General features: G+C 56.5%; 1 protein-coding gene across 1 annotated transcript in view; it reads right to left on the bottom strand.

Annotated features, from left to right (window-relative positions):
* The window catches only part of LOC102104375 (uncharacterized), a 268,555-nt gene that overhangs the window by 195,239 nt on the left and 57,959 nt on the right, over positions 1-15,357 (bottom strand). Inside the window, 1 exon segment of the mRNA XM_088063819.1 lies at positions 13,662-14,165. Coding sequence (XP_087919945.1) covers positions 13,662-14,165 — 504 coding nt within the window.

Below are 15,357 nucleotides of genomic sequence, written 5' to 3' on the forward strand. Positions count from 1 at the left end.
AATGGAGCAAAAATGGGGGAAAAATGGAGATAACATTTGGGGAAAGTGGAGACAAATTGTACTCTAATAGGGAATGACTGGGAGTGATTTGGTTCATCCTGCGGTGCCAAGGAAACTGGAGCCACACGCGGGGGGAACAACTGGGCAATGCTGGGAGCAGCCACTGCCAGCACCGGGAGCCCCGAACCCCTTTCCCGGCCATGCCGGACCCGCATCCCCCCGGCCCCGCCGGGGCTCTGCCGCCACCGCCACCGGGACCCCCCAAAAACACCTCCCGGGGAACCCCAGTGTCCCCCCGAGGGGCATCTGCGGCTCGGCTCTGGAGCCCTGCCATCCCCAAACATCCCCCCCAAAAACCCCAAACCCAGGGACCCCCGGGGTATTTGGGGCGAGCTCCCCCTCCCCGGGCACCTGCGAGATGGGGGGCGATGGTCCCGAAGGAGCTGCAGATCCAGAGAGCGGGGAGCGCACGTGGAGCCTCCTCTGCCTGCTCCAGCTCTTCCTCCTCCTGCTCCTCCTCTTCCTCCTTCTCTGCCCCTCCTCTTCCTCCTCCTCTGTCCCTCCTCTGTCCCTGTGCGTGGTTCGGAGCCCTCGGGTGAGTGGGGCCGGGCCGGGACACGATGGGAAAGGGCTGGGTCCCCCCCAAACCGAGCTGGGAGCAGAGGAGGTTTGGGGGAACAATGGGAACGGGGCGGGACAGGGGAACAGGGGGAGGTGGGAGCACTGAGGGTCCCCCAGTTCACCCCAGGACCCCCAAGCCCCGCCCCAGCCCCCCCAGTCCCCCCCGCAGCCCCGGCTGAGGGGGGCTCAGCCCAGGAGCCGCCGTCGTTCGGGGCTCCCCCGAGTGCAGGAACGGGAGAGTTCCCGGTTCGGGGAGGCCCCAGCAGAGGAGGGGATCTTGTCCCTCTTCCAGGGCCTTTCAGGGTCTTCAGGCCCCTCTGAAGAGGAGTTTTTCTCTTTTTCAGGTTTTTCTGGGGGATCCCACCACTACAGGGGTGGTTTTTTCCCCCCCATTTTAGGGTGTTTGTGCGGCCACAGCCCCACAAGCCCCTTTTGAGGGGGCATCATGACGGCTTTAAGTGACATTTTTAGGGGTGCCCCCACCCCAAGCCCCTGTAGGGGATGCTTTGTCCCCCAGGGTGGATTTTGGGGGTTCTCTCTACCATGGCCGCTTTAAGGGCCCCCGGTATTGTCGGGTCCCACTGTAACTCCTCTTAAAAGGGCAACACCACTCCCGTTGGTTCCGGCAGTGGAGCCCCAGGAGGGGTTGGGGGTCCCGGGAGGGGTTGGGGGTACCTGGGTGATGCCAATGAAGGCGATGGGGTCCCCTGCTGGGTATAAACCTTTGTGAGGGTTTCCTGGGGGTTTTTGGAAGTTCTGGGTATTTTGGGGGCCACGTTCGTTTTTTGAGAGTTCTCAAGGGAGTTTTCAGGGGTCCAGATGGGGGAATTTGGGCAATCCGAGGGGTGGAATTGGGGGTCCCAAGGCTGTTTTGGGGAACCTGCTGGTGATGGAATTCCATGGGAATGGCATGGCAGTGAGATCCATCTACAGAGTTCCCATGGGAATGGGACAGCAGTGGAATCCATCCTTGGACGTCCCGTGGGAATGGGATGTCTGAGATCCATCCATGGAATTTCCATGGGTTTCCCAGCCATGGATTTGCCCTCCCAAATCCCACATTCCCATTCCCATATTTCCTGGGAATTCTGCCCTCCCCACCTTTACACTCCAGCGCCTCCCGCCCATATCTGACATATTTCTGGAGACATTCCCTGCAGCTGTGAGCCAGGGAATTTGTTAATCCCTCAGCCTGGATCTCAGGGATCCCCATGGCGGTGCCACAGTTGCCATCGCAGCCCCACAGATCCCCCAGCCCCGGCTCCCCCGGCTCAGCCCCGCTCTGGCTGTGCCGCTGCTGCAGCATCTGCAGCTCCCCGCTGGCCCCGTGCCGGTGCCGCTCCTTGTGCCGCCTCTGGCTATCCCAATATCCCAGCCCTAGCTATCCCAATATCCCAGCTCTGGCTATCCCAAGATCCCAGCTCTGGCTATCCCAATATCCCAGCCCTGGCTGTCCCAACATCCCAGCTCTGGTTATCCCAATATCCCAGCCCAGGCTATCCCAGTATCCCAGCCCTGGCTATCCCAATATCCCAGCCCTGGCTATCCCAATATCCCAGCCCCGGCTATCCCAAGATCCCAGCTCTGGCTATCCCAAGATCCCAGCTCCGGCTATCCCAGTATCCCTGCCCTGGCTATCCCAATATCCCAGCTCTGGCTATCCCAAGATCCCGGCTCTGGCTATCCCAATATCGCAGCTCTGGCTATCCCAAGATCCCAGCCCTGGCTATCCCAGTATCCCGGCTCTGCCTATCCCAATATCCCAGCCCCGGCTATCCCAAGATCCCGGCTCGGCTCCACCCGGCCCCGCTCGCTGCGGCGGCGCTGGAAGGGGATCCCAGCCAGGGACCCCATGGACATGGACTGCGGGAAGCCCGGGCCGGGCTCCGACAGCGCCGCGTGCAGGGAACGCAGGGAGAGGAGAACTGGGGGGACATTTGGAGATTTGGGATCGGGGGGGTCACGGCTGAAGGAAAGGGGGAACGGGGAGAGCCGGGAAGGGCATTTGGGGATGCCAGGACTGACAGGAGGGGAGGCTAGGGCTGGCTAGATGTGGCGTGGCTGGAGTTCAGGGCGTTCCTGTATCCAGGAAAGGGAGCTCCAAGGGTCCCCGGTGTCCTCATTGCCAGGACAGGGCAGGGAAAGCCGGGATGGCTGGGAATAGGGGTCCCGGGTGTCCTGAGTGCTGAGGAAAGGAGGGCCTGGCTGCTGGGAGAGGCAGGAATAGGGGTCCGGGGGGTAAATGGGTCAAGGAGAAGGGGGCTCTGGGGGCTGCGAGAGGCGGAATGGCGGGGAAAGGGGTGCAGGCGTTCCTGGTGCCGGATAAGGGGGTGCAGGGTGGGACCCACGACCGGGAATGGGGGTTCGGTGGTGTGAGAAATGAACTTGTAAAAATTCGTAGAAATCTAAATAAATGTATATAACAATAATGATATAAAATATAAAGTACAGTGTGGCCCACAAGCCCTTCCCAGATCTAGTCGCGAATTCCCACTCAAAGGATAACGATCCTAGCCGGCGCCCATCAACGAAAAAGAATAGACAGGACAAGGATCATCAGGCTGACAGGGACAGGCTCGGCACCCATCAACGGAAAAGAATAGACAGGACATGAATCATCAGGCTAACAGGGAAAGGCTCCGACGAGATACTCATCACCGGACCTGAACACCCCGCCTTGCAGGCCACCGTTGGGGGAAGCCATCAGGTAGACAAAAGGAAAAAGTCCAGCCGAGATATCCATCAGCTCCAACCCGGATCCAACCATCCCATCCAGATGGCCTGAACCACAATGAAATCAAGAAACACCCAGAACTTCTTTACATATGAGGAGACTCTGTCCGGACGTCTATTTGACTCTATTCTCCAACGCCAGGAAATCAATTCATACAACAATCAAGGACCGTTGGTGAATGGTGCCTGCCTGGAATTTGGCCTCAAGGCACAAAATCCCTATAAAAACCCCGGACAGTCTACCCTCCTTCGTGGATTTGGGAACACCTATACCTTTGGGTATAGACCCCTGTCCACCCAGCGCTGCGCTGTTTGTTTTATTGTGGTTTTTCCTCATTGTTTATTTTTTTATAGAAATTGTTTTATAATAAATTGTTTTTTATTTAACCCAAATCTGCCTTTGCATTTATAACAGTGGGATGGCGGCACCCAGGAATGGGGGTTTAGGGGCCCCTCGGCGCTCCGGAATGGGCGATCAAAGAGTCCCGGGGCCGGGGGTCCCCCTCACCTCTCGCCGCCCCCCGGGAGCGCCCCCGGCCCCAGCGCTGGAGCCATCGCGCTGCTCCGCTGCGGCCCCGCCCACAGCCCCGGCCCCGCCCCCAGAGCCGGCTCTGGCCCCGCCATTGGCGCCGCCCTTTGCTGAACGCCAGTGGCAGCCCGAGGCTGCAGTGACGTCCCCGGTCGCCGGGCAGATCCCGGCGGCGCAGGGCGGGCAAGGAGGAAGCGAAAGTGCTCGAGGGAGCGCGGGGGGAGGGGACGGAGCAATTCCAGGGAATTCCCCTGGATCCCCTCCCGGGATCCCCCGGGACCCTCCTCGGCCGCGCACTGCGGGACCCCCGCGCCGGGCTGGGCTGAACTCCCGGGCCCTGCGCCCAAACTGTGCCTGGAACCCGCCGGCTACGGCCCAAAGCAGGGGAAGTCCCGGGATCCGCGGATCCCATTTTTCCTGCGGCTGCGGCTCCCCAGTCCCGGCGGAGCAGGAGCGGGCGCTGGGAGCCCGAGCCCTGATTCCCAATCTCCTTCTCTCTCTCTCTGCTGCTGCTCTCTCCCTGTCCTTTGGGTGATCAGAAATCCCAGAGCGGCTGGAGAGCCCCGTGCCCAGCTCGGCTTTCCCTGGAAAGGGAGGCCTGGGGGTGCGGTGCCCCGGGATGGCCGGGAATGGGGCTCCGGGGGTCCCCGGGCTGACGGAACCGGGGGATCCAGGGGCTGGCAGAGGAGGATCCCCGGGAAAGGGGGTGCAGGGTGCTGTTGGTGCAGGAGAAGGGGGTGCAGGGGGTCCCGGAGCTGGGGAAGGAGATGCGGGGGGTCCCAGGGCCCAGGAATGGGGATCCAAGGGGGTCCCAGGGGGGCTCCCCAAAGCCCCTCCCAGGGCACAGCAGGAGCTGGGTCAGGAGCTCTGGCAGAGACAAAAGGGGGTGAGCCCGGCATGGGGGGGATATGGGGGAGTCACAGGCGCTCTCAGGGGGGGACACGACCCCCGGGGACCTCTCCTCACCTTCTCCCACCTACCCCAACAGAGCCCCTAAATGGATGAGCAGAGCTCGGTGACTACAGTATGAAACTTGTTCCGTGGCACAGGAGGATTTAGAATTGAGGACAGGGGAAGGGTTTAACCCAGCCTCCTGTTTGAACAGCCTGGAGAGGGGGCTGGGAAGAAACCCATGCCTGCACTGAATTGAGAGAGATCCAGACCCAGGCTGGGAGAGATTTGACACACACCCACCTTTGGACTTTGCTGTCCACAACACCCTGTCACATAAAGGTAAAACCTTACAAAAGAAAGGACTTGTAAAATCATGGTTTAGGACTTGTTACGTGGGCTTAGTGTAGCTAGTAGCTAGCCTGATAAGTTCCCAGGCAAAAACATCTTGAGAATGAAAAGTTGGTTGACATAACAAACTATTCTTGGGGAGAAAAACAAGTGCACCTGTAGTAACAAGGGATCTGTCCCATGGGAATCAGTAGAAAAAGTACGTGAACATTGTTAGAGAGAAAAGTTTGGATTGACATGTACACTCACCATTACCGACCAGTGAACTGAGTTCCCAACCAACTGGAATTAAGCACGGTGCCTTCTGATAGCCATGTAAATATAAGCTGTGTGCAATAAAGCTTTGGCTATGATGGAAGAAGAAACAGGTGTCATTGTCCATCTCTACTACGAGACACCCAACCAGGACATCGGGTCCTGCCGAAGCAGTGGAAAGAAGCAGCTCTAGTGGCCAAGTGGCACGGCCCATTCCAAGTGTCCCTGAGCACAGAAACAGCTCCAGCACAGCTGAACATGGGGGGACCCCTCAGCCTCAGCTCAAGGGCTCTGAAGCCCCAGAGATTTGGATTTCCCGGCTGCAGCAGGAGGATGGGAGGCCGCCCCTGAGCCTGCACTGAAGGCAAGGCAGCAGCAGCCAGGGCTCCCCAGCGGGGGAAGCCCCTGGGCCTGCCCACAGATCCTCTGCTGAAATCCTCGGCCTGGGCACCCTCCTTTGGCATCTCCAGCCACTGCGGGACAATCCTGGCTGGCACTGCTGGAGCTTCAGGGCTTTCTGTGCCTGCCCTCGCCACAGCTGCTGGGGAAGGCACCGTGAGAATTCCACTCTGGCTCTCAATTACACTCACACTCTGGGCTGGCTGGGATTAGAGTATTGGAAAATATACCAAGTGTAAAATTATTTTTTATTTGATTTCTCCAGTCAGGCTTGGTTTGCATTTGCCTTGGGGAAAGGAATTTTAAAGGGTTTTTCTTTTAAGGGATGTTCCACCACTCAGCAGAGATGAGCTTAACACCTCAACAGACTGGGAAGAGCCCAAAAGATTCCCACAAAGACAACGACCATCAACAAAACATCAAGGCCCAGCAGCAAACATCAACCAACATCTACCCCAGACACTGCCCTGGCACAGCTGGAGACACCTGGTCTGGAAAAGGCTGAGCAGGAAATCCAGGAGTGCAGTCCTAATTAACATCAGAGGCACAGAAATCCGGGTGCAACAGGAAACCAAACACTAAGAACTCCACAACTTGGAGACAATGAACATTAAACCAATGGATTTCTATGGGTTCAGACTGTATAAAGTTTAGGAAACATCTAGTAAAACTCACATGTCATGGAATGATTTTCTCTGCACATGCAGACTTATGTGTGGTTGAAATGATTCTGTTCAGAATCAAATAATGTCTTATTTTTCTAAAGACCTTTTTGGAGAGTTTTTGCTTTTCACAGTTTCAGTGAAAGGATTACACCATTAGAATAATTTTTCGTAATAATTCTACTTTTATATTGGCTGTTCTGCTTGGGTCAGGTGTGTGAGAATCACAGTCATTTATCACATCAATTTAGTCAGAGGAGAAGAAAAAAACCATCTAGTGCAGAGAGCAGGGACACCTTTAGGTGAGGTTGCTCAGAGCAGGAGCTTGAATGTCAGCAGGGATGGATGCCCACCTCTCTGGGCAACCTGTGCCAGGGTTTCAAAACCCACAGTGTATAAAACACCTTTTTTATGTCTAGTCTGAATCTACTGTTTTTAGATTGAAAACATTCCCCCTCAGTCTTGTCACAACAGGCCCTACTAAAAATTCTCTACCATCTTTTTTACAAGCCCCCTTAAAGTACTGAAAGGGAGCAATCAGGTCTCAGTGGAGCCTTCTCCCTTCCAGGCTGAACACCCCCAGCTATCCCAGCCTGTCTCCAAAGCAGAGGGGCTCCAGCCCTCAGAGCATTTTGTCCCTCCTCTGGACCAGCTCCAACAGGACCATGTCCTTCCTGTGCTGGGCACCCAGAGGTGGATGCAGTACTCCAGGTGGGCTCGCACCAGAGCAGAGGGGTGGTGGAATCACCTCCTTCAAGCTGCTGGGCAGCCTCCTTTGGAGGCACATGGCTGGCTCATGTCCAGCCTCTCACCTTGCAGCAGCCACAAGTCCTTCTGAGCAGGGCTGCTCTCCATCCCTTCATCCCCCAGCCTGTGAGATCAGCTGGGCTGGGACCCTGTCATAGCCCTTGGACAGAGCTGCTGGGCAGGATGAGCTCCCTAGTGAAGAAGGCAGATCCCACTCCCCACACAATTCCACCCTGGCCATGAGGTCACAGCAGCCTGTGGGGTGACAGCAGGCTGAGGTGACAGCAGGCTCTGAGGTCACAGAGGTGCCAGAGTCCCGTGGTTGCACAGCACCACAAGGAGCGAGCAGTCAGTCCTTGACCATGACTGTTGTGGCAGCAGCGGCGGCGGCAGCAGCGGTGCTGACATTGGGACAGCGGTGTCAGGACAGTGGTGGCAGCAAGAGCTGCAGGACTGGCAGAGGGCAAGGCACCATGGCCCTTGCTCTGCGCCTCCTCCTCCTGCTCCTCCTGGCAGTGGCCCTGCCTGACAGGGCTGCCCAGGCTGCTCTGTGGCGAGCAGGGCGAGCAGGTGAGCCGGCGGTCTCGGTCCCCTTTCCTGGGACAGTGCTCCCTTCTCCCTGGGAAGTGTTGGGGATGGTTTTCCCCAGGGCTTTAGGGAGGGTTTCCTCTGTGGGAGGGAGAGAGGCCTCAGTAGCCCTGGGCTGGTCCCACTGCCCCTCCAGGGATGTTGCACAGGGCCTGCAAAGAGGATGGAGAGTGACCAGAGCCAGCCCAGAGCTCTCCAGGCCCCTCTGCAGCTTTGGCCATGTCCATTGACATCTGGCTCCCACAGCCTTACCCGACCCCCTTGCAGTGCCCAGTTCCCTAAGGCAGAAGGGGGTCCCAGCACACCATGGAATGGTTCTGATCTGTGCTCCCTTCCAGATAAGGGTGGTAGGAAGGCTTCTCCAGCAGCTTGGCTTCATGAAGATTTTCTGCCTCTGGAGCCCCATGCAGGTATGTTCTCACTGTCCCAACAAGGAATAATCATTGACAACGTGGCAGGAACCAGGTGACAGAAGTTGCTGTGGCTGTTGAGTTACAGGTGTGTCTGCAGCGAGGACGTTTCAAGCTCCTTTTCTGGTTGCTGCACACAAGCCCAGCTCCCATCACAGGGGTGAGTGGTGTGTCCCTGCTGATCCCACAGGCTGAGCCCTGGTTCTGTGGGATCCATTCCTGGGAAATGGAAATACTTTCTGTTAAGGTTCTCCTAGAGGGAGGAACAAACCTACAGAGGATAGTAAGTCCCTGGAGACATCCAAACACATGGATAAGATGTTGAGTGAACTGGAGAGACGCCGTGGTGGGTCCGTGTCCCTCAGCCTTCTCCAGAGACTCAGCAGCCGGGGGCTTTCCCTGCACATCTGGACATGCCATGCCCGGCACAGCAGGAAGGGATCCATGGCAGCCTCACTGCCCCACTGCTGCTTTCACGCCCTGCAGAGCTGTTTCCCAGCCTGGCCTGACTGCAGCTTCTCCCCAGCCTCTGCAGGAAGGCATTTGGCATCCTGGCAGGGAGCCCAAACTGCACCATGGGCCATGCACACCCAGAGATCCCTTGCAATTTCCCAGTCTCAGGCTAGATCAGGTGTAGGGGCTGTTTGGAGGAGGGAGGGCCCTGGCCAGCCCCAATAACCTGGCCCTTCTCCTGATCCTTATCCATGACTTTGACAAATATTGCCTCTTGAACATGCCACCTCCTCAATGGGGAATGGTTCTATCTGATCCAGCTGTGGCTCTTTCTTTCTCCAGAGATGAACCCAAAGGCTGTGATGAAGGCAGCATTTCCCAGAGGAAGCAGTGGCTCATGGGCAGCCTCTGCTGCAGGAAGGGAGGCCATGCCAGGCACAGTCCCAGGAGGTAATTGCTGTGCCTCTGGGCCTGAGCCCTGCTGAGGCTTGAGCTGTACATCTCTCCTGCTTGGCAGTGCCTGCCTTTCAGGGATTTTGCACAGAGCATGGAAAAAGTGTTGAGAATGTCCAGAGCCAGCCCAGAGCTTTCCTCAGGCCCCTCTGCAGCTTTGGCCATGTCCATTGACATCTGGCTCCCACGGCCTTACCTGACCCCCTTGCAGTGTCCAGTTCCCTAAGGCAGAAGGGGGTCCCAGCACACCATGGAATGGTTCTGATCTGTGCTCCCTTCTAGATTGGGATCATGACATGGAGCATCTGGAAGTGTTGGTAGATGGTGGTTTGAAGACCTTGCCAGATGCTGGAGGCAAGTTTTCAATGTCCCTTTCTGCACAGAACAATCAGTGTCAAGGTGGCAAGAGCTCACTCCTGTGCCATTTCCCTTAAGAGTGAAGGCTGGTGGATTTTGGAAACCTCGCCCTGCTCCCTTCTGGAGCCCTGAGTGATCCCACAGCATCACTGTCAGTGGGAGGAAGGAGCATTTAGCTGTCAATCTTCTTCCCGTGTGCAATGCCAGTGTCTCCTTCCGTGTGCTCTGTGCAGCCACAGAGAAGAGCAGAGAGGGAAGGGGCCAGGCCCAGGGCTGTGCCCCGTGGCTGTGCCTTGTGCGGCTCCTTTCTAGCTCCAGGGAACCTGAGATGCTCCTTCTCCAGCTGCCAAGCCCTGGCCCTGCCTGGGGCTCAGTTCAGAGCTGCTGGCAGCTCCAGGGTGTCCTTTATCCCCTGACTGCTGTGCAAGGGGCTCCTTCCATCCCGTTGTGGGGCCACTGCAGGCACGTGGTCCCTCTGCTCCTGCTACTGAGTGGAAGGCACAGATGAGGGAGTGCCTTGGAGGGCACCAGTCACCCAGGTGCACTCACTGCCACTCCAGCCTGTAGAAGAATCTTCAGCAGTGTCATGGGAGTTGTTCTGTCCTGACTTTCTTTGCAGATGAACCTGATGATGAAGATGACCTGGATTCCCTGTCCATATCAGTTACTGAGCCTGATGATGAGGAAGATTCTAAGGGTAGGTCAAGGCCTTTCGCCCTGGGAGCCTTTCTGCCAGCTCAGAGCCCAAGGCTCGGCCAGGGCGGCATTGCTGCAGGTGCCAGGACAGAGCTGTGCACGTGTGTGACCTCACTCTGTGTGATCCTCTCACTGCTCCTGTGGCTCAGTGCTGCCTGAGATGAGAGAAGCTTCTCTGGCTGTTGAGTTACAGGTGTGTCTGCAGCAAGGACTTTCCCAGCTCCTGAGCTGGATTCTGCAAGCAAGCCCAGCTCCCATCACTGGGGTGTGTGGTGCCTCCCTGCTGACCCCACAGGCTGAGCACTGGTTCTGTGGGATCCATTCCTGGGAAATGGAAATACTTTATATTATGTTCCCCTGAGAAAGAAGAACAAACCTATAGGAGACAGTAATGTAGCAATAGAGGAACTGAAATATCTGGACATAATCCTGAATGATCTGGAGGGACGCTGTGGTGGGTCCATGTCCCTCAGCCATCTCCTGAGACTTGGCAGCCGGGGGCTTTCTCTGCACATCTGGACACACCGTGCCCAGCACAGCAGGAAGGGATCCATGGCAGCCTCACTGCCCCACTGCTGCTTTTATGCCCTGCAAGGCTGTTTCCCAGCCTGGCCTGGCTGCAGCTTCTCCCCAGCCTCTGCAGGAAGGCATTTGGCATCCTGGCAGGAAGTCCAAACTGCAGCACAGGCCATGCACACCTCGAGATCCCTTGAAAATTTCTGGTCTCAGGCTAGTTCAGGTTTAGGGTCTGTTTGGAAGAGGGGTGGCCCTGGAGCATTTCCAAAACCCTGGGCATTTTCCTGATCCTTATCCATGTCTTTGGCAAGTATTTCCTGGAGAAGACCAACACAGCACAGAGAAATTGTGCCATTCGAGCTCAGGGGGTTTGAGCAGTCTTGTGCCAAGGGGTGGCAAGGTGCCTGCAGGCCCCAGCTCTGGGGGAAACAGAGAATGTCCTGGCCGTATCCAGCATGCTGCCAGCTCAGCAGTGGAGCACAGCACAGGCTCACGCTGCCCATTGCTCCCACAGATGCAGCCAGCACCACAGCACATGCTCAGAATACCTGGGAAAGCATGAGAAGAGTTTTCTACCAGGGAACACATGGTTTGATTAAATTAATGGCCATTGTGGCTGGTGGAGCACTTTTCCTGATGATGTGCTGTGCTGGAATCTGGTATTGGTGGAAGACAAAATGGTGAGTGTTTTGCTGATCTCGGCCTCAAACAGCTTCTTGAAAGGCTGCTCATAGTCAGGAAACATTCCCAGTGAGGCTGCTGTGGACTTGTGGCTAGGCCTTGGTTGCCCAAATAACTCTGCTGAGAGTTCTGTTGCTGCCCAGGCCTTTCATTGGCCTCTCAATTGCTGGGCCTTGTCCTGGGGAGCCTGCTGGGGCTGCAGCCAGTGCTGGCTGCCACTGAGGCTGCCTGGCCAAGAGCAGCCCCAGGAGCAGCGGGCAGAGGCAAAGCAAAGTAGTGAGGAAGAAGAGCGGGGACGAGACTGTCCTTGAAAGGCAGAGGTGCTCTGGGACCCGCTCCTGGCCAGGGACCCTGCCCAGAGCCATCCCCTGCTCTCCAGGGCCTTGAGGGGCAGCTGTCCAGCTGGGCCAAGCTGTGCCAGCAGCTCCAGCCATGCTGGGGAGCCTTGGCAGCTTTGGGCCCTGCTGTGCAGGAGGGTCCCTGTGTGCCAGCGGCAGCTGGGGGCCTCAGCCACCTCCTCTCTCCACAGGAGCACCTCTGCAGCTTCAGAAGACTGGCCAAAGACTTTAATCACCGAGAAGCCGACCTGTCATCCTCGCTCTTCACCTCTGTCTTCCTCTGCTGTGCTGCAGCTGCATCCCCGTCTTGAGGGCATCCCAAGACCCACACCTCCCAAGTCCCTGGCCAGGACTGAAATTGGGCAGACCCTGTGCACCAGAGCAGGGGTTGGCCCATGTTTTTTGTTCTAATAAAGAGATGGAGTTGTCACCCCAGTGTCCAGCTGGTACCACCAGCAGAGCCCACACAGCAGCCCTGGCTGAGCTCCATGTCCAGGAGCAGCCGGGGGTGCCCACGGTGTGGGCAGGCAGGAGCCAGGCAGGGGCTGCCGTGACCAGCACTGGGGCCCCGAGGGGCTGGGGGAGCCCATGCTGAGCGTCCCTGGGCTGTGAGGGCACATTTCCTTCAGTGGCATCACCTGGGCCTGCACCTCATGAGGCACACAGGGAAAACTTGGGCTCTCTCCTAAGGTGCGCAGGGATCCCCCATGAGGAGTGCAGTGGGGTTAAATTGAGAGGGTTTTTTACTCTTCTCAGCACAGCAAAGGGGACACTCTTGGCCAAGATTTTGCAAAGCTGGGAGGAAGCCTCTTGCGAGCCCATGGGCCCGGCCTGTGGGCACAGCGGGCAGGTGGAGCCCATCCCTTGAGGCCAGCCCGGGCTGCTCGGGCCGGGCTGGGCCGGGCCAGGTGAGGGCCCCGGCAGGGAAGGGCCGTGGCCGTGGGCTCTGATGAGGCTGCCGAGCTTCACCCTGGCCCTGTGCTGCAGCCAAACACACATTTACAGCCACAGCCATTCTCTGGGGCACAGGAGGCACCCAGGGCTATAACTGAGGCTGTGGCTTCTTACCCTGAAGGGAGGCTGGCTCTGTTGGTTCGGAGGGCACAGCTCAGATCCCAGTTCCCTTTGTAAACCTGCTGGGGAAGTGTTTAGGGCAGAGAGTTCCAACCCTTCTCACTGGGAAGCTGGGCTGATGCTGTGGGGTTTTTTAATTTTTTGTCTTCTAAATTTGTGTCCTGGCAGAGGGTTAATTTTGCTTGCTCTCAGTAAGCCCCTTTTCTTCTTGGTGCTGTTATAAATTAAATTAAAATCAGACAACTAGATCGATTGAGTTAACAGCAATTAAATAACAAGGGAAAAAAATGATACAATTTAGTGAATTGAATACAAGGATAAAATTAATAAAAGAACACTATTTAATGGATTGGATAGCAATTTGGTATAAAAGGAAAACAATTTAGTAAAAGATTACAATTTAGTGAACATCTTGTTTTGTCTACCTACTCTGTGAAGAGAGCTCACTAACACTTAATAGGAAGTTCAAAACTGCAAACCTAGGCAAAGCGGAATATGAAAAATATGAAAGCTAAAACTTAAGACATCACACCCTGAGTGGCTGTGGAATCCAGGAATTTTGGGTGGGTTTGAGTACTTTTCAGGGGCATTGAGTGGTTTTGAGGTGACAGATTGAACTTGCTCATTTCCTTAAGTGCCAAAAGATGGAGACAAATATACCAAATATCCCCAAAACCCTCCCCATTACCTCCCTGAATCCCAGATTCCCTTGAAGCACTAGTAAAAACTGAGGCTTTAGATGCCTTTGACGAATTTGTAGGCTTTTACCCCAATTTTGTCTGTTTTGAAGGGATGAAGATGAATCAAAAGATAGAACCAAAATAAAATGACCACCAGCCCAGTGTCGTCCCAACACAGATCATTGGGAATGTGGGTCCACTGATGGGGGATGAAGCTGGGGCAGTGCACAAAGCTCTTCCTGCACTTGGGGCACTCGCAGGGCTTCCCTTACTGGTGCCTCCGTTGATGTCTGGTCAAGTTAGACCTGTCTGAGAAGCTCTTCCCACACTGGGGACACTCGTAGGGCCTCTCCCCAGTGTGGATGTGCCGGTGCCTAACGAGGTGCGAGTTTCGCTGGAAGCCCTCCCCACAGTCAGGGCAGCGGAAGGGCCTCTCATCTGTGTGAATCCGCTGGTGCAGAAGGAGAGTGGAGCTAGTCTGAAACCTCTTCCCACACTCAGGACACTCATAGGGCCTCTCCCCGGTGTGGATGAGCTGGTGGATAATCAGTTGGGACCTCTGGCTGCAAGTCATCCCACATTCCCCACACACATAGGGCCGTTCCCCAGTGTGGATCCTCTGGTGGATGGTCAGGCTGTTGCTGTGGCTGAAGCTCTTCCCACATTCCTCACACTCGTAGGGCCTCTCCCCAGTGTGGATGCGCTGGTGCCTGATGAGGTGGGAGCTTTGCCTGAAGCCCTTCCCTCAGTCAGGGCAGCGGAAGGGCCCCTCCTCTGTGTGAATCCATTGGTGCTGGAGGAGGGTGGAGCCACTTTGGAACCTCTTCCCACACTGGGGACACTCATAGGGCCTCTCCCCAGTGTGGATGCGCTGGTGGATGATGAGGTTGGATTTGCAGCTGAAGCATTTCCCATATTCCCTACATTCATAGGCCCATTCCCCGGTGTGGATCATCTGGTGGCAAATCAGGCTCTTGCTCTGGCTGAAGCTCTTCCCACACTCCAAGCACTCATAGGGCTTCCCCCCATCCTGAAGCTGCTCATGGGCCACCAGCTCAGAGCCCTGGCTGGATCTCCGGCCACCTTCCTGGCACAGGGTGGGTCTTTCCTCCTCAGAGCACCCTGGGCTGGGTTTGGAGCCCCTCCTCCTGCGGGATCTCTGGGGATTTTCCTTTCCATTGGATTCCTGCTCTGTAGAGCTGCTCAAAACAGCCTCTTCCATGAGGTTCTGCACCAGGGATTTGTCCTCCCTGGTCTCCACCCTCAGCTCCTTGTCTGGGGGAGGAAGGACAAGGAGAGGATGGGATTTGCCTCCGTGCCAGAGGGAAGGGGAAGGAGATCCCCCCAGTGCGTCCCCGGTAGGACGGTGTCGGCAGCGGGGTTGTCCTGCAGCCAGGGGCCATGCTGGTCTGGGAGATGGAGCAGGAGAGAGGGGGAAAGGGGCACTGGCTTCCTCCTCACCTGCCTGGGTGTCCTGGGACATCTTCCTCTTCCTCACAGCCTCTTCCTCCATTGGGCCAACAGTCTGGGAATGGGAAATCCTGGTTTGGGGAAAAAATACAATTCATGAGCACATTGGAATAGGGGGTTCCTCCTGCCCAAGTCCATCTCTAGAAATTACAAGCCTTCCATAAAAACCTCCCAAACACCAAGATTCAGCCCTGAAAATGCCTCCCAGGAGTTCCCCATCTCTGGTCTCTCCCCTTTGGTGTTCAGGGGTTCCCCACTGTCCCAGCTGCTGGGGGTCACGCTTGTACTGGGGGTTCCCAGTTTGCTCAGTCCCTGCCCTCCTCAGGCTGCTGGGAGTGCCAAGAATCTAAAAAGTTCCCCCCCTTTCCCATCTTCTCACTAACAGATGCTGGGAACCCCAGTGTCTCCACAAAGGGCATTTTCCGCTCAGCTTTGCAGTCCTTAATTATTAAA

The sequence above is a fragment of the Pseudopodoces humilis genome, chromosome 18 (assembly GCF_049639895.1).
Source record: "Pseudopodoces humilis isolate 2021_Gansu_Grassland_sample_001 chromosome 18, ASM4963989v1, whole genome shotgun sequence".
NCBI classification, from domain to species: Eukaryota; Metazoa; Chordata; class Aves; order Passeriformes; family Paridae; genus Pseudopodoces; species Pseudopodoces humilis.